The following is an 18,954-nucleotide window of genomic DNA, read 5'->3' on the forward strand; positions in this document are numbered from 1 at the left end:
TCATGTAAGTCCAAGGAGCTCACTTTAGTTTTATTTGTTTTGGCTAAAGAAATGAAAAGCTTTGTTTTAACCACGTGGGCAATATTTTGCAAGGGGACCATAACAAATTATTCTAATCTTTAATCTCACTAAAGAGTAACTGAAGTGATTTGATGTAACTTTTTCAATGGAAAATTAACAACTAAAGCTTCTCTAACGTCATTGTTTTCTGGATCTGCATCAGAAGCTTCCTAGGTATTTTTGTAACACAATGGATTCTGATTCTGTTATTCAGATTCAGTGTTTTCTTCAAAAGAATGACGCTTTATGACTTTGTCAGCAATTTAATAGATTTTTGTCTTCTTAAAGAATAGAAGTAAGAAATATCAAGATTGAAAACTTAAATACCTTGGAACACTCAGAAGAGCAACATGGGAGAAACTAAGAAAAGAATTGAAACTCATAGAATAAGATGTCTTTCCAAGTTGAAGGTATGGACTTGCTTTGTGTAGATATATCTATAGTTACCGTACATTTTTCTTAAACCTAGACCTTGTAAAGTTGCTTATATCTTCTTGTAGTGATTTAATAATAATGTCATACTACCTGATATATTGATAATTTCTTGCTGTAATGAAGGTGGTTTGTAACTGAGGACATGTCTAAATGGGATTATTGATTCAGGCAATTTAATTAGAAATAGTTTTGAGGGATTTAAATGGAAGATGGTATCTTAAACATTTTCAAGCACATGTTATATATTACAGTAGGATTTACTTTCCTGAATCAAAGGGCAATTTAATATTCACCCTTCTGGGGCTTCTAGGTCAGAGGAGTCTGGAGGTCTCTCCTGGAAAACGGTTCATTGGACAGAAATGCTTTGTTGATCTGTATTCAGTGATGACTTCACAATGACCCACTAAAACAAATGTTTACTTCAAGCTTTGGCAACATATCAATCATTCTCTATAAGAAAAATGTCCATTTTGTTAGCTGTTTCTGGTAGTCTTGACTATTTCAGAGCAAATTCTTTTTGCACAGCCTCAAAGCTATTTTGCCTTCAAACAAAAGTTGAATTTATTTTAAACCAAGCAATCTGGATAATTGCCTTGGTTCCACAGCTACTGCCTGCAAGTGGTTTCCAAACTGTGACACTGCCACCAGTTTCCTTCTTATCAAAAGTTTGTTTTCTCTTTATACGTGTGTAGGAAAAACCTACACATGTTACAGAAAAGGGGAGAAATATGATATAGATCTAGAAAACTACTTTTGCCTGAAATGTCTGCTAATAATACATTTTAAAAATCCCCTCAAATTATTCCTTAATTCTCACACCCAACTCCTAAAACTGAGGGGTTAAAAATAAGGATTGAGGCTCAGGCTTCATAGGTTTATATCAAGTTCAACTGCTTACTTGCTGTGTGACCTTGGACAATACTGTTATCTCATAGAATGTTTTTCTTTTTACATCCTTCAAACAATGACTGGAATATTGTAAACATTCAATAAATATTAGCTATTATTATTAATAGTATTTGTGGATAAAAGTCAAGTATTATTTATAAACAATGTCTTTAATTTTTTATGACTGGAATTTGGCAGAATTAGATATTGATCTGAATAAGATAGCAAAGTATTACAAGCACAAGTTTGTCAAGTAAAAGTAAGAGACAATTGTGTCATAATCAGCTGGATTTCTCTGTTTCTCTGACCTTAGAAATAGGTTCATTAAGCAAACAGTTTTAGGAAGTATCAAAGGAGTGTCTTCAACAAACTTGCTTCAGACTCTGGGGCATCATTAAAAGCTGGTAGGACTAGCTTTACAAATATAGAGGTTATTTTGCAGTAGACATGAATGGAATAGCTACTGACTGTTCTCACTCTATGAAGAAAATCATACAGGTTAGGAAGCCCATCTAGATGTTTCAGGAAAAGAGCATTGTGATCATGATTTATCTAATTTCCTTTCTAAAATATTAAATAAAAGAAATTATTCTCTCAAATATGATTTGTACTTTATTGGTAGACTTTGCTTGCTTTTAAATGTAAGGTCCGAATTACAAAAACATGTGAAAATTGCTTGCTCTCAACAGTGTGCTCTGCAAAGAGTCACAGTGTGATGAGAGGCAGAATTTCTACAACTGGTATTTAATATAAAAGGATAAATAGCTAGAGATATAGATATACTATCTTGGCAGCTATGTAATGATATGAATTTTGACTCATATTGAGCATGATGCTTGAATTTCCCAGGTCTTTCTTCACATACATTTCTATTCAGATTTCCTCAAACTAATTGGTTCAGGTAACTTTTGGCTTAGGTGTATTTAATCCTATTGAATTTCATCTTAGATTCAGCTTACTTTCAGCTCTGACTCCTTCATCAAGATATTTTTGAGTACTGCTTCTATTATTCATTCAATAAACTTGTCTGGGTGCCTACGGTTTGAGGCATTTACTAGACACCAAAGATACAAAGGTAAATAATATATGGATCCTATCACTGAGTGACTCACAATATAGTGAGGGAGGAGGTTATAGGCATCCAAACACATAAATAATGTGCACTGTGGGGAATTCCCTGGGGGCCCAGTGGTTAGGACTCTGCACTTCCACTGTAGGGGGCACAGGTTCAATTCCTGGTAGGGGAACTAAGATCACACGTGCCACGCGGCACGGCCAAAAGCATAAAGTCCTTTTAAAAAACTAAAATGTACTGTGCTGAGGGCTGTAATAGAGGCAGGCACACAGCACAGTGGGAAGATAAGGAGTGAGTGGTCAAGGCTACCTGGGAAGTAGAAAAACAAGGAAGACTCCACAATAGAGATAATGAAAGAGTTGAGTTTTAAATATTGAGCATATAGTTATCAGATGCACAAGGTGAAGAAAAATATTACAAGTGGAGGACCACCTGTAAAAGGCACTAAGATGTAAAGTGGCATGGTGAATTAAAAGAACTATAAGTAGAACATTATGTCTAGGGACAAGCAGCAGGAGATCATAGTGAGGTATAGATGAGGTTTTATTTACCATCTAAAAAGTAGAGATTTTTGTTTATGGGGAGCCACTAAAAAGTTTCAAGAAGTGGAATCACATGCTAAATATGCATTTTATTCATTTGCTTGACAAATATTTATCAAGCTCCAAATTAATGGTGGTGGCAGATGGAAGGGAGATTGGAGGCGGGAAAGACTAGAGGAGACTAAAAAATGATTGCAATTGTCTAAGCTAAACTGTGTATATACATTTGAGAGATTTCAGCATTTGGGTGGTACTTAAAGCCATGGGAATAAGTGAGATTTCCTAGGGAGAGCATATACAGCAAAAAGTGGAGGGTACGAGACAAAAGCCTGACGAGGTTGGCCAAAGAAGAGAAGACTGGATAGAAAGAGTCTAGCAGATAGCTGGAAGTGTAGGTATGCATGGGGTGGAGGGAATTTCACGAAGAAAAGAAAGATTAATGATGTTCAGTGACTCCAAGATATCAAGTTAGCTGAGGGCTGAGACGTATCTATCGGATTTGCAAATCAGGAAGCTGTTTATGACCTTTTATGGAGTAGCTTCAGGAGAGGCTAGACTGTAGTAGGCTGAAGGGTGAATGCAAGGTTTGTATAGGCAATGAATCTAGACTATTCTTCCAAACAGTTTGATGGTAGCTGGAGCAAACATCAGGGATGAGGGAAGATTTTTAGGACAAAAATATCTTGGATATATTTATAAGTTAGTGGGGAGAGAGGCAGTAAAAATATAAGGATGAAAATAGAAGAGGGGGCCAATAACTGATGAATCAGGGTTTCAGCAATGGGAAGAGTGGAATCCAGAGCATGAATGGAAGGATTTTCTTAAACAAGAGGAGGGATCCATCCTTTTAAAATGGGAGGGGAATGGGAGGAGCAGGAAGGGGTAAATTTGAAGGTGAAGTTGCTGAGATCATTTGCTTGTCAAGAAGAGCACAGGGCTGAGTTGGAGACTGAGAAAAAGAAAAGATTGTGAATAATCTTGAAGGGAGGGTACAAAGTACAGTATAAATTGTGAGGTTGGTTCAGGATTGAGAAATTGGAAGATGGAGGGGTGAGGATTTTAGGGGCATGAGTGTACTGGCTGGAGAGTAAACCGAACATTCTCACAGGATGGAAGTGTCATCAGGAAATGAAAAAGCCCTGTGGCACAGGATTGGAGACCACCATTCAGGTTGACATAAATATATTTATCTAGAATTTATTGATTTTGAAGCAGTAATTAATCTACCTAACTTATGATTACCCAGTATACAATGCTCCTTTTTCAAATCCCTTACTAAGATCTAAATCTTTTCACTTCCAATTTAATAAAATTATTAAAACTTTTTTTCACATTTTTAGTAAAACCATACTAGTTTCTGCTGATCACAATGGTTCTATCTGCTAAGTTGTCCTTGATTTTTGTTACAAATTGTGTCAGCCTAACTGCTGTCTGAAATTATATCAATACATAGGAAATGTGATTCCATATGTGGAAATTTGTTGTAGTGTATTCATGTTTGTTTATCATAGCAAGTACCTGTTCATTTTAGAAACATTTCTGTTATGGTTTATAATTAAAATAATTGCTTTAAATAAATTAACTGGCAAGGAGTAGCAATAGAATGTTGTAGAAATTACATATTACTTTGTGTAAGAGAGACCTTAAGCAAATTTGCTGCAGTAATAGTCTTTGTGTAATGCCACATTCCTTTTAAAAAATTAGCATACGTGTATTCTTTCGTACTACAGACAGTCCTGTGGTGCTGAAGATCTATTTAAATCATTTGCTACGTCTTATTTTGAGTGATCGCTTGTTTCTACGTATGTATAAAATGTGCCCGTAAAATGAGGTTGCAAACGACCTACACAATTCAATATCACTAACCAATTAGTTCAACTTTGAATTTTCAAAGAGCGAACGTAGCACAGAAGACCAGAAGAAGAGATCACTTTAAATGTTTCTTCCAAATACAAGAGTTACTTGAGCTGGAGACAGTCGGTCTTTTGGTAGATGATATTTCGTCAACAGGTGGCAAATATACAATTTAAAAATAAATTTTTCATATGTTTTCTTGTAATTTTTCCCTCCCTAGATGTTTCTGTTGGCAATAACATGTGCGTATGTATCCAAAACACTATCTGGATCTTATATGAATTCCATGCTCACACAGATAGAGAGACAATTCAACATCCCGACGTCTCTAGTTGGATTTATTAATGGAAGCTTTGAGATTGGTAATGAATTATTTTTGCATTACTTCTTTTTATATGTTATTTTATCTATGGAGCTAGTCTGAATTTTACTCTCCTTATTTGCTGCTTTATACTGTTTAATCTGACTGAATATATTTTCTAAAATGGCTTAAATAGCCTAGCTCACTTTGGAATATATTTAGAAAGAATTCATTTAAATATTATCACCAAATAACACTTAAACATTGCCACATATCCCATTAAAGGACTATTTATTCTAATAGTTAAAAATTTTTTTATTCTAATAATTTTTTGGTTAGCTAGTATGAGTAGCAGAGTGTTTAGAGTACTTATATTTAATCTATTATTTGATAATGCTTAGGGCTTTATCTTCATGTTTAGAAGATACCAAGGGGAAAAAAAGGAATCTATTTTCATAAAAACAAAGCAAGTATTTTCCTCTCCTGTTGTTTCTGGGAGGTTGAGAATTCTTTCTAAGTGCAGAGGGAAGAAGAAACTGCTTTGACGTCTCAAATTTATTTCAGAAACAGCCTTTAGGGAAGAATAAAGTCTATTCTTAGGCTCTGATTTTTGTGGCTGATGGGGAAGATGTGAGGACAGAGAGGAAAAATGAGAAAGGGAAAGATTTCTCCTGTAAACAAAGCTGCATGGAAATACAAATGCCATTCCTTTATAGTTTTGTAACAGCTTTTACTTCCTTCAAGATGAAAGTTGCCTTTAATATTTTTAATCAGTATCTGAAAGTAAAATTAGGATTGAATAGAGACAAAAATGAAACAGGTGTTGCTTGAGCTTATCTGCTAGTGCTCAGCTCTCTCAGACCTCACGTGGTCCCAACCCATGTGCTAGATTCTGGCCATGGAGCCAGAAATCACTCCTTACATAGTCCCTATGTAAACTCAGCTCACAGTCTAATAGAGGGCATAGATGCAAAATAATTTAATTGAATGCAGTAAGTTTGGTGACATAGGTATATGCAAGATCCTGTAGGAACACAGAGGAGGGACACAGCCTCACTTAAGGAAGATAGGCTCTTGAGAGAAAAGTTTTCCAGATGTAAAAACAGGGTTAGATAAGTGTGAAGAGAATTTCAGTAGAAGAAGAAGCATAAGGGTGAAACAGCATGGTAGCTTGTGCAGGGAGCAACTTTCAGCCCAGTGTTATTGACTGGCCAAGCTTCAGGTGGAAATTACCAGAATATAATCCTGGAGAAATGGGCAGGTGTGAGAAATGCGCTATTGGAGAGCTTTGTATGCTTGCTACAGAATTTACCTTTTATCCTCTAGGTAATGGAGAGTCACTAAGAGATTGGCAGGGGTTATTAATATTTCTGTGTCAAGGACCTCTTTGGTAATCTGATGATATATGATCTCAGAATAATATTATAATTGCATAAAATAAAAAACCATAAGGGTACAAAGGAAGCCAATTATATTGAGATAAAATTATCAAAATATTAACAACTTGTGTAATAATATTTGTACTTTTTATCAACACATTAAATAACAATATCTACACAAATTTTGAAGTAATCATCAGTGTCAATAATATTTTGAGGTATCTGCAAAACTGTAATATCATAGGCAAATACCTGTAACTTTTTTTGGTGATAATTGGTGACAAAATCGTACACACTGTACATAATACTACTGTAGTTTGTGTCCACTTTCACTGTCAAAGGAAATACTAATATTAAGTTACTGAAAATACAGATGTATTTTTTTTTTTCTCACTCAAGTTCATGGAACACCTGATTTCTATCCATGGACTCCTTTGGGGTTTATAGATTGCAGGTCAAGAACCTCTGTTAAAAGATGTTGTGAAACAGGGCCCTCCTTCAGGGCAGCGGTTGTGTCTTATTCATCTATTATTTCATGCAGCCCTAGCACCAATCCCAGTATCTGAGATATTTATTACACAATAAATGCTAGATCGTCAATGATTGGATGAGGCTGTTAATTCAGACTTTGTTCATACTTATTGAAATATTCTTTTTTTTTAATCTCAATTTTTTTCTAGGAAATCTTTTGTTGATTATATTCGTGAGTTATTTTGGAACTAAACTGCATAGACCTATAACGATTGGTGTTGGATGTGTGGTTATGGGCCTAGGGTGTTTCTTACAATCACTACCTCATTTCCTGATGGACCGGTAAGTACTGCAATCTGTTGTCGACTTAAAAAAACATATGCACAACGTGAGAGTTGCGAGTTAAGTTTTATTTGGGGCAAAATGAGGACTGCAGCCAGGTAGACAGCATTTCAGATAGCTCTGAGAAACTGCTCTGAGGAGAGAGGAGCCAGGATATATAGGAGTTTTGCAACAAAGGACTGGTTACTTAAAGAAAACCAGATATCTCAACTTAAGGAATTTAGCACTTTTCTATATATGGGAAGATGCAAACTCTGTCACACTGACATCATTCCTTTGCTATGCACCTCAGCTATCTGGGGCCTGTATTTTCACTCTTGAGTTTCCTCAGGGCTCACTGCAGGGAGTGGCTGCAGTCTGATGGCTGCTAGATGGCAGGTATTTTTTTCAGCCCTGAGTTTTCTCAGGTCACTGGATCACATTGGAGGGTTGCAATCACCGATGACTGAGACATCATTTGTTTATTGATATGGCAGGAAATATTCCATTTATAAATATTCCATTTATCACTGTGGTGATTTTTTAGGCCCAACTTTCAGCTACAAGAAATGAGCTTGGATTTCCTTTCTAAGGAACAATGCTCCTAAAGGCAAAGATCACTGTCATAGAAACTGCAAGGTGCAGTTCTGCTCCACTCACCTGTTTTGTGCTCTTGGCTGACTGGCTTCCACTCACATGTCAATTTATTTAAAGATTTTTAAAAAAAAATAAATTTATTTATTTATTTATTTATTTATTTATTTATTTATTTATTGAATGCATTGGGTCTTCATTGCTGTGCACAGGCTTTCTCTAGTTGCCGCAAGTGGGGGCTACTCTTCATTGTGGTGCGTGGGCTTCTCATTGCCATGGCTTCTCTTGTTGTGGAGCATGGGCTCTAGGCTCATGGGCTTCAGTAGTTGTGGCACATGAGCTCACTAGTTGTGGCTTGTGGGCTCTAGAGCGCAGGCTCAGTAGTTGTGACACATGGGCTTTGTTGCTCTGCAGCATGTGGGATCTTCCTGGACCAGGGCTCAAACCCGTGTCCCCTGAATTGGCAGGCGGATTCTTAGCCACTGCACCACCAGGGAAGTCTCTACACGTCAATTTATGAAATAGAGATTTGGGACAACTCTTTTATGGAGTTGAGTCTGATGAAAAGATTTTTAGGACCAGGCAAGATTTGGGATTACTCTTTTCTAGAGACTATTTAGACACTTCTAATTACAGTTGAGTTTGTGTTTAATTATAGGTCACCAAGAGATAGACCAGTCTGAAGGCTGATTTTCATTTTAGATTTTTACTGAAGTAATATGTGTGCAAAGTTGTGAAAAGTAAAATTATATTGAAAAAAGGGTTGCCTCCCACCCCTTCGACATCGCTCATATTACTCCTCTACAGAGGCAACCACTCCCAACTCTTTTAGCTCTTTCTTCTGCTGTTTGCTTCCATATTTCTAAGTAAATGTTTATCCTTTGAATTTTTGATACTTTAGTGTTATATAGTACACATATTGACTTCCTACTATAAAATCATACTCACTATTTCATGTGTATGACTATGTAAATATTTTTCATATTTCAGCTGAACCATGCTGTTATTTTTCCTTTCTTACATCCCTTTTCATCTTCCCTGGATTTAATAATTGCCTCAGTTTATATTTGATTCATTTTCTTTTTTTTTTTGAAAATAAATTTTTTATTAGTTATCTCTTCATACATATGTGTCAACCCCAATCTCCCAAGTCATCCTACTACCCCACCCCCCATTTTCTTTTTATTTCTCACTAATCATCACCAAATTCTCTACCGGTAGGGCAATGTCTTCTCAATATACTCATATGTATCAGAGGGTTTTGTCACCGTCAATTTTCCACCTGCAATCTGAACTGTGAACTCTCCAGGCTTGCTGCATGACAGCTTCCTTGAAATTTTCATTCACCATTCTCCTTGGGAATTTGTTTTGCCTTCTTCTTCCATTCGGTTACTTACTTCCTGGGTATCATATCTTCTGCTTTCCTTTTCATTCTTGCTCTTTTTGTGGAAAACATCATCTAATAGGTTTCTGCGAAAGTGTGTGAGGGAAGTAATGATTTTAAGACCCCGAACATCTGAAAATATTCCTATTCTACTCCCATACCTGATCGACAGTTTGGCTGGTATAAAATTTTGGTTTGAAATTTTTTTCCCTAGGAATTTTGAAGACATTGTTTCCAATATTTTCTAGCTTTCAATGTTACTTTTGAGGATCCTATACCATTCTAATCCCTGTGACTAGTTTCATTTCTCTGGGAGCTATTGGGATTTTCTTTTAAACTCCAGAATTTGAATTCATGATAATTGTCTTGGTATAAACGCTTTTCCTTTATTGTGCTAGGTGCCTTCAATCTGGACGTTTGTAAAAGTTACTTGTATTGTTTCTTTGATAATATACCAGCTACTTCCACCCCTCTACTTTCTTTTTCTAGAACTCCTACTCATTCTTGAATATTGTTTCATCTTGAGTTAAGCTTATAGTTTTCTTATCTTTTCTTTCCAATTTTCTATCTCTTTGCTTTCTTGTTACTTTGGGGGAAGATTTCTAAAGATTTGTGTGTGTGTGTGTGGACCATCCTTAAAGTCTTTTATTGAATTTGTTACAATATTGCTTCTGTTGGTTTTTTGGCCAGGAGGCATGTAGGATCTAAGCTCCCTGACCAGGGATCGAACCCGCACCCCCCAGCATGGGGAGGCAAAGTCTTAGCCACTGGACCACCAGGGAAGTCCCTGGGGAAGATTTATTTTCCAAACCTTTGAATGGATTTATAACTTCTGCTATCATATTTTTACTTTTCAAAGACTCTTGTTCTTTGAATGTATCTTTTTAAGGAACATCTTGCTTTTATTTTAAGAATGCAATGTCTTTTTCCATCTACATTTTCTTCATCTGTCTTTATGTCTCTGTCTCTTTCAAGTGTACAGTTTTTTAATTTGTTTTGTCTCTGTCTTTATGTTATAGGCTTCCTTCATATATCTGGTGGTCCTTGGTTAGCTATTCATATTTAAAAGAGAGGAATAGCGACAACAAGCTAACTGGAAATTCTGTACGTGTGTCGGACTTGGTTGTTGGAGGACTTCTTCACAAAACAGGGACTGGATGTTTTAGAGATGGCTCAGAACTGCCCACAACCTGGCAGCTAAGCCAGACAGGGATTCTCCAATCTGTTGCCTGAGACATGGCAGCTTGGCTACCAGCCAGATGGAAGAGGGAGTCTCATTTTTCAGTATATAGATTTTCCTTAAATTTTTTTTTAAAGTCCCCCATTTTTAATATGGTTGCCTATCCTAAATGTGCCTGTTCTGACTCTCTGCAGTCAAAGGCCATTTCCATTGAAATGGTGGAGGATGTCTATTATAAGTCACCTTATACTGTTCCTTATACGCACTGTTCCTTACACACACTTTAAACCAATCCTCTGATTTTTTGGATCATACCCACTCCCACCTTTAGAAGTATCTTGTATGCTGCCTGAAACTTTTCAGGGATGTGTTGCTTGGTTACTCCCCTGCAGGCACTTACTTAGGCTTGTGTTTCTCATATTTTCTAGTTCAGTGACCACTCACTTAATTGCTTTCCCTTTTTCAAAATCTTATCTTCTTGTCAAATTTTCAAAATCTCTTTCTTCTTATCAAATCTTCCATCCTCTTTACCCTTGTGGCATTATGCCTTTTCCTTTGCCATTTTATAATCCATCAATTGTCATTTTGATGAAGTTTTGGGGATGAATGAACTTTGAGTTATATTGATGAGTTTAATGGATAAGATAAATGAAAAAGATACATTATTTTCTCAGTATTTCTGAAGGGATCAGAAGTTTCAGGCAAAGAATTTTTACTGTTCTTTTATTTCCTATCCTGTCCAAGACAACATCAAGTAATATTCAGCTATTATTTACACTTCTTTCCACCCTCTGCCAAAGGTGTTATTTTTTTGTCTCATGGGATCAAGGGTATGGAGATAGAAGCCTTTGTCCACAGTTCACAGCCAAACTCTGTGGCCATGACTAGACAATTGTTCTAAGAGGAAGGTATTTTGACCCTTTTTATTATGTTCTATAGCATAGAAATTAAAACTGCCAGTGACATCCTAGTATAGCACTCTTTAGCTCATTTGGAACTCAAAAGGGCAAGCCTTTTTTTGTTTCCTTTCATTTTTTTTTTTTTTTTGGCTTTCTCTTATCTAATAGAAATATAGGAACCAGTCCAGCATAATTTCTAACAAAGAGAAACTTAGCTGGACGTATTTTCTGCCATCATTACAGCTTATAATTTACTTTCTGGGAAAGGGAATGGGATCTTGTGGTAATTTGCCTAAGATATATGGTCACAGTTTATTAACCCTATTATTCTTATGAGAAGAGAAAAAGTCATTACACTGCACTGTCACAGTGTTTGAATCTCCAAAGTTCTCTCATTACGATGGGCAAATGTTTTGTTTTTCTTGGGGATAGATGAATGCCTGAAGGGATTATTATTGTCTGAATCTCAGAAAGTGGGGGTTATATTTCTTATGAGCAAACCTCAGAGAATCCAAAGTTGGAGACTTGTTTTGTTGTGCTGTTTTTCTTCCCCAAAGCCTTTATCTTCTTAATTACACTTTGTAGAGTCTATTATTTTTCTTACCTTTTGTTCCTTATCCCACACTAATTGTTTCCAGGAAACGATCACCTACACACCACAAAAGGTTGATGTTAGGTGCTCTAAAGGGTAGATCATACATATGCAGGTAATTGAAAGCTAGCTGCCAGTGAAGTGCACATTTATGCGAATGGCAAGATCTTTTTGATGATATCAATCTGTGACGATTGGGTGGCAAAGATGAAAAGACATCTGCTTTCCTGGGTTTGGATGTTGTATCTTAAGTGAAGCAGGAGCATGTTCGCAGTGCTCATGTTGTCCTTACTGAGTCCTTAACACAAATGTGTTTCCCTGTGTTCATACAGATATGAATATGAATCTACGGTTTCAGTTTCTGGTAATTTGTCCTCAAACAGTTTCCTGTGTATGGAAAATGAAACCCAGATTTTCCAACCAATAGAAGATCCATCAGGTTGTCTACTTCATTTTATTACTTTAGTTAACTTGTAACTGAATGCTTTCTGTGGAGGGGCTTTGAATGAGCTATTGGGTTTGGTTAAGCAAGGTTGATGAACAAAAAGATGTTTTTTTCCCTTAGAATTTTAGAAGGGATCACAGAGGAGAAGAGGAATGGCTAATAATAGAGAATGCTATTTCTCTTATATTTGAATATACTTATTAAGACTGCTTTGTCTATTTTTAAATTGGTTATTAAAAAAAAGTCAAAGACATCCACCCAAGGACCACTGTAGGGTTAATTCCATAGAGGAAAGCATCTTAGAAGGATGGGTTTACACTGATGGTTTGGTCTATACAATTATCTAAATAGGAATTAGAGGTACAAAGTTCAAAGGATTTGTGTTATGTTAGTGATATTCCACAGCAGAGAAAGCAGGCAAGTATGCTATAGTTCTGAATACTCTAGTCTCTTTCTACTAAGCTAGGAACTTGTCTTTTTTGCCTACTTCTCCCTCTTTACCAGAGGCACTACTTCCTAATCCAGCACACTAGTGCACAATAGTGGCGCTTCTTCCAGCTTCTTGCAGTCCCAGGTACCAGCATACCTGCCTCTGCCCCTTCGTGTGCTAAATGACCTATATAATCTGGTGATGCTTAGTCTGGAGGTGACCCTGTTGATTTATTTCAGACCAGAACTTCTTTTCCTGCGATGGGGACATTTTCACCCTGGATTCATGTTAGTGGAAGTTACGGTGGTCCCTTAGGCTGGGAATTTCACTGCCAGCATGGAATAAGAGGGAATCAAAATAATTTAAATGAGTATAAGAATAGCTGTCTCAGAGACTCTAAATCAAAGGAACCCCCTGGGGAAACAAAGAAAAACAGTGACATCAGCAATAGCCTGTGTTCTCTCCTTGAGTTGGCTTTTGCCAACGAATGACTCAGGTCCTATTTCCTATTTTTCTTAATGTGCATTGTAGTAGATAAACAAAACCTTCCCAGTTGGGTGTACCTCCAGGAAAGTGTGTTGATTCCTTGATCACCTGATATTTTCAGTTTTGCCCTAGAGCAAACCTAGAGTTTGCCTATGATCTATAGACATAAATCATTGTGCCCATTATAGATAAAAATATGAATACCCAGAAATGGAGACTATGATTTTCTGGATGGGGAATGACTGAGAGATAGCCTCACAAGAAATTTGGAGACCCAGCTGTGTTCAGGACGCTCACATCTGTGGGTGGCATAGTTTACTAATTATCGAGAAAATGCAAATCAAAATCCACAATGATGTATTATCTTACACCTGCCAGAGTGGCTATGCTTAAAAAGGTAACAAGTAGCAAGTACTGGTGAGGATGTGGAGAAAAGGGAACCCTTGTATGCTGCTGATGGGAATGTAAATTGGTGTGGCCACTATGAAAAATAGTATGGAGGTTCCTCAAAAGATTAAAAAGAGAACTACCATAGGATCCAGCAATTCTACTCCTGGATATATATATCTGAAAAAAACAAAAACACTAATTCAAAAAGATACATGCACCCCAATGTTCATAGTAGCATTATTTATAATAGCCAAGATATGGAAGCAACCTAAGTGTCCATCAATGGATGAATGAATAAAGAAGATGTGGTATATATATACGCAACGGAATATATTAATCAGCCACAGAAAGAAAGAAATTTTGCCATTTGCAACAACATGGATGGACCTGGAGGGTATTATGCTTAGTGAAATAAGTCAGAAAGAGAGAAATACTGTATGTTTTGACTTAAATGTTGAATCTAAAAAATAAAACAAATGAACGAATATAACAAAACAGAAACAGACTCACACATACAGAGAACAAAAAACTAGTAATTACCAGTGGGGAGAAGGATGGGAGGAGGAGGAAATTAGGAGAAGGGGATTAAGAGGTACAAACTACTAGGTATAAAATAAATAGAAGGATGTAATGTACAACACAGGGAATATTGCCAATGTTTTATAATAACTTTATATGTGGTATAATCTATAAAAATATTGAATTACTCTGTTGTACACCTGAAACTAATATAGAATTGTAAATCACTGTACTTCAATTTGAAAAAAAGTTATTTGGTAATAACAGTATACAGTGTGCTCTATAGAGAAAATGTGATTACTACTCAGTTAAATATTTTTCATTTCTGTAAAGTAATTAGAACTGTAGAGAATTAAAAATTCAGTGAGACTCTTACATAAATCTTATGAATATAGTCTCAATTCTAGGGAGATATATTTGTGTTTTTTCCTCTCCCCAAAGTTAGTATATAAATTGGGAGGAACTTCTAACAGCTAAGTTTAGTAGTTGCTGGTAAACTAACTCTCTAGAGGGAAAAAAAAAAAAACCCTGATTTTCAGTGTTTGTCAATTTCCATGGTGTAAATACTCTTATCAAATTACCAGTATGTTATCACTAAATACTGAATTGGGAAGAGATATGTATACTCATCTCTCCTGACCCAGTAGAAAACGGCTCCAGTGTAACACTTATAGTTGGCCATTCCTAAGTGCTCTGTCGGAAAATGCAAGCAGGGTGGCCCAGTGAGTCACCGTTGGCATGGTAAATTATTGGCAGGATGCCATGGTCACATAAGAACTGTGAAATGCTTACCAAAAACTTAGAATTAAGTATCGCTAATATTTCACTATCAAAACACTAATGCAATGTCTTATTTTCTTTTAACGCAGAGTGTGTGAAGGAAGTTAAATCATTAATGTGGGTGTATGTACTAGCTGGAAATATTATACGTGGAATTGGTGAAACTCCCATCATGCCGTTGGGTATTTCCTACATAGAAGATTTTGCCAAATCTGAAAACTCTCCTTTATATATTGGTGAGTTGGAAAAGCTGCCTTAGCCTCTTTTCAGGACAATAAGTTCCTTGAGCATGGATATTAGTTATTGATTTGGACTCTTCTTAGTGATTTTCAGAATGATGAAGAGAGTGCGCTGGCACAATTGGCCGTCAAAGCTTGTTGAATGGAGCAGTTATGGGCTAATTCCAAATAAGTCACTTTGCTAAGTCTGCTTTTTTACTATTGAAAATACCATTAATCTAGTGCCCCTGGAGATCTATTTGACTACTCCATTTTCTGGACACCACTCTATACCCAATCTGTTAAGAGATTTAGCAGTGTTTTCTCTAAAATATCTCATATTCAAAAACCTTTCTCACTATTTTCATTACCTCTATTTTTGTTCCGTTCTTCATTACTTTATCTGTAGGTTATAACATCTATATTGGTCATTTTATCTATAGTATTTATAATCAATTTCTTATAAAAATTCTTGCAGTATAATTTTTCTTAAATGTTTTAAGTGTCTTCTCTCTCACTTTGAGGAAACATACTCATTTTGTATTTATTAAATGTGAGCTCCTCACTTATTACTAGATCTGCACTCAGTTTATCTATTTAGTTTCCTAATAGTTTCTCTTTATCACAACCTATCTATAACAGCCAGGCTGTTTCATATTTTTCACAAATATCTGTCTTCATACTTTTGGTTATGTTTCCTGAAATTTTCTTTTCTAAAATCCATCAGTATCTCCCACAATTGGCAACTTAAGCTCTACTTTTGTATGTTGTCTTTCAATCTCCTAAATACTCTTAATTTATTATGCATAACTTGCTCATATTCCTCGGTTATTCCATCTGTGGTTGGTTATAAAACCATAACTTTGAGCATAGGGACATTTTTCTGTTACTGTAGAAATAACTTTTTAAAACCAGAAAAGTCAAAGTGGGTGAGAGAAAAAAGTAAGAGAGCTACAATTTTAATGAGGAGATTAAAATATTTAGGAACCATTATCCCAAGCAACTTTGGGTGATTTTTGATGACTCACTGATTTTGCAATAATCTTTTTCAGTGTTTTTCTATTCAGTCTTTGAAATCCCTTCACATACTTACATTGAAAGATTACAAAATGCTCACCTACAATAAATTAACAAACACCTTGTTAAAATATGTATTTTTTCTTCAACAAATATCAGGGTATACAATATACAGAAACAACTGATGATCTCTATGCGTATTAAGATGAGTATGACATTGTCCATATAAAGTTTAGTATATAAATAACTACATAATTATAAATCAATGAAATTTGATAAATGCATATATAATTAAATTTGAAAAATTACATTAAATTTAGGAAAAAATAAAAATAAATATGTCTGTGTATAATTAAATATTCATAAATCAATTAGCTATACATCAAGAAAACAGTTCCATGTATGGCTCTGGAGTTTAGGAGAGAACATAAAAGCTAGGCACAGAATTTGAGAATCATCTGTACAGAGACAAAAAGTAAAATCAAGAGGGAGAAATAAGGTTGCCATTGGAGGTCAGATAGTACATAGTGAGAGGTCCTAGGATAAAATGCTAGCAAATGCTTTTACCTAAATATAGAATAGGAGGAAGAAAATTCAAAGAAGGGGTAGTCACAGGGGAAAAACTAAAACAATAAGTGAATGTATAGTTGTATAAGTCTTAGCAGAAAAATGTCAAAAGAAAGTTGACCAGTTAAGAAGATGAAGACAAGAAAAGGACACTGGATAAGTGGCAAAGAGATCTCTGAGGCTACCTGCGAGTATTTTGAGTAGAATGTGAAAGGATTTGAGTGGAGTCAGTAAAGTAGAGGCAGAGTATAATGACAGGAAAGAAATCAGGGTGGATCTGAGATATTGTAGAAATCATTGGATGGAGGAGACTGAAAAAATGCACTAGAGGGAGTATTTGGTTGAGCAAGACGTCAGAAAAAATAGAAAGGGTTACTGTTTCACAGATATAGAGAACAGACTTGTGTTTTCCAAGGGGGAGGGGGTGTAGGGGAGGGAAGGAATGGGAATTATATTATATATAACTGTTATATACAAGATGGGTAAGCCACAAGGTCCTACTGTATAGCACAGGGAACCATATTCAATATCCTGTGACAAACCATAGTGGAAAAGAATGTATATAATCTTGCTGTACGGAAGAAATTAAGGCAACATTGTAAATCAACTATACTTCAATAAAATTAAAAAAAATTTTTGAAAGGGTTAGTGTCAAGAAGTCAGGTGTGTACAGAGTGGACTAGCCCATAGAACTGTGGAGAAGGCAGAAGCAATAGGTGAGGACACATTTTGAAGTAAAGAGGAAGAAAGTTGAAGCAGCTTGAGCCTGGATTTTCAGTAAGCAGGGAGGGCTAAGCTTAGACTCAGAACTGTAGACAAGTCCTGAGATAGCTGATGACAACAGTGCAGATGAGTAAAAAGTCAGGTGAGGCCGGAGGGGACTGATGCAAATGGATGAGAAGAATGTGCAGGGTAAGAAAGAAACGACAGTAAGAGGGAAGACAAGTATCAGTAAAAGTGAGGACAGAGCCAGAGAAAGTTTCAAGTGGTAGATTTGGGAGTGAAGATTTTCTGAAGAACATACTGTAAGATATTTATCATAACATAGTATTACTTTAAAAATCCTCCAAAAATATGACTGTGGAAAGCATCAGAAGAATTTTGCTCTATGTTGTGACTTTGTCAACAGTAAGATGCCAGCGGTAATACTGAAGGAACCATAGACTCAAAATATCCACCCATGATACAGTATTGGTAATTCTGTTCCAATATCAGACACAGTAATGGTTTACACACAAGACACAACAAAACTCACCAAAAAGGGCCACCATGTTAACCAGTCTATAATGCCACAGAGAAAATGGTTTTGAATCATAATATGGACAGTCCCACTAATCTCATCTTTGTCTTACAGATTTACCAAGTCAATCTGAGATCGTGGAGATACGCTGTCATAGAATTTAAAGATTCCCATTTCCTTAGTTTTATTTTGAGATTAAGATTAAGGAATGAAGCCATACATACACACTGATAATTTGAAGTTAGTCTTTCATAAGAGAAAAGGGATATTTTCATCTTGGAGAAGGGCGTTTGCACACAATATGGCCATGCGGCTGCAGCAGGTCACTTCCAACCGCAAATTTTTACCTGTAACTGAGCTTAGAGAAAGTGGCCTCAGATTAAGAGGCCCCTTTTTCGACATTTAAAGAAACATCCTTGTTACTTATGCATACGCCAAGTTTAATTTTCCTACATATTAAACACATAAGGCAAAAATATCTAAGGTAAGAACAATTGGATTTTCAGACTCTTCAAGGGATTAGAACTCTTTATTTGGGTGTATAACTTTATATTTTCCTTTATTTTTAGGGTTTATAGAAACAGGAGCTATCATTGGTCCTTTGATTGGACTTTCGTTAGCGTCATTCTGTGCAAATGTTTATGTGGACACTGGATCGGTGAACACAGGTAACTCCATAAAATCTATTTATACAGTGTCTAGAGCACACAAAGCATCATCAGGTATGTGATCACATTAATTTTTGCTTTACTTGACCCTCAGTTAGACAGAATCTCCGCTTTCCAGGTGTCCGAATAGAAGTCGAGGAGTTTAAATAATTTTTAATATTTCAGACCGGCGGCAGGAGAACAAGATGCAATGCTGATCTTCTGACTCAAAATCCAGTG

General features: G+C 36.0%; 1 protein-coding gene across 1 annotated transcript in view; it reads left to right on the top strand.

Annotated features, from left to right (window-relative positions):
* The first annotated feature begins 222 nt into the window (after window positions 1–222).
* Window positions 223–18,954, top strand: part of SLCO1A2 (solute carrier organic anion transporter family member 1A2) — a 40,578-nt gene continuing 21,846 nt past the window's right edge. Inside the window, exons 1-7 of the mRNA XM_057701937.1 lie at window positions 223–234; window positions 349–470; window positions 5,075–5,216; window positions 7,215–7,347; window positions 12,308–12,414; window positions 15,115–15,261; window positions 18,637–18,735. Of these exons, the coding sequence (XP_057557920.1) occupies window positions 411–470; window positions 5,075–5,216; window positions 7,215–7,347; window positions 12,308–12,414; window positions 15,115–15,261; window positions 18,637–18,735 (688 nt within the window). The 5' untranslated portion in view covers window positions 223–234; window positions 349–410. The remainder of the gene's footprint in view (window positions 235–348; window positions 471–5,074; window positions 5,217–7,214; window positions 7,348–12,307; window positions 12,415–15,114; window positions 15,262–18,636; window positions 18,736–18,954) is intronic.

The sequence above is a fragment of the Hippopotamus amphibius genome, chromosome 12, assembly GCF_030028045.1.
Source record: "Hippopotamus amphibius kiboko isolate mHipAmp2 chromosome 12, mHipAmp2.hap2, whole genome shotgun sequence".
NCBI classification, from domain to species: domain Eukaryota; kingdom Metazoa; phylum Chordata; class Mammalia; order Artiodactyla; family Hippopotamidae; genus Hippopotamus; species Hippopotamus amphibius.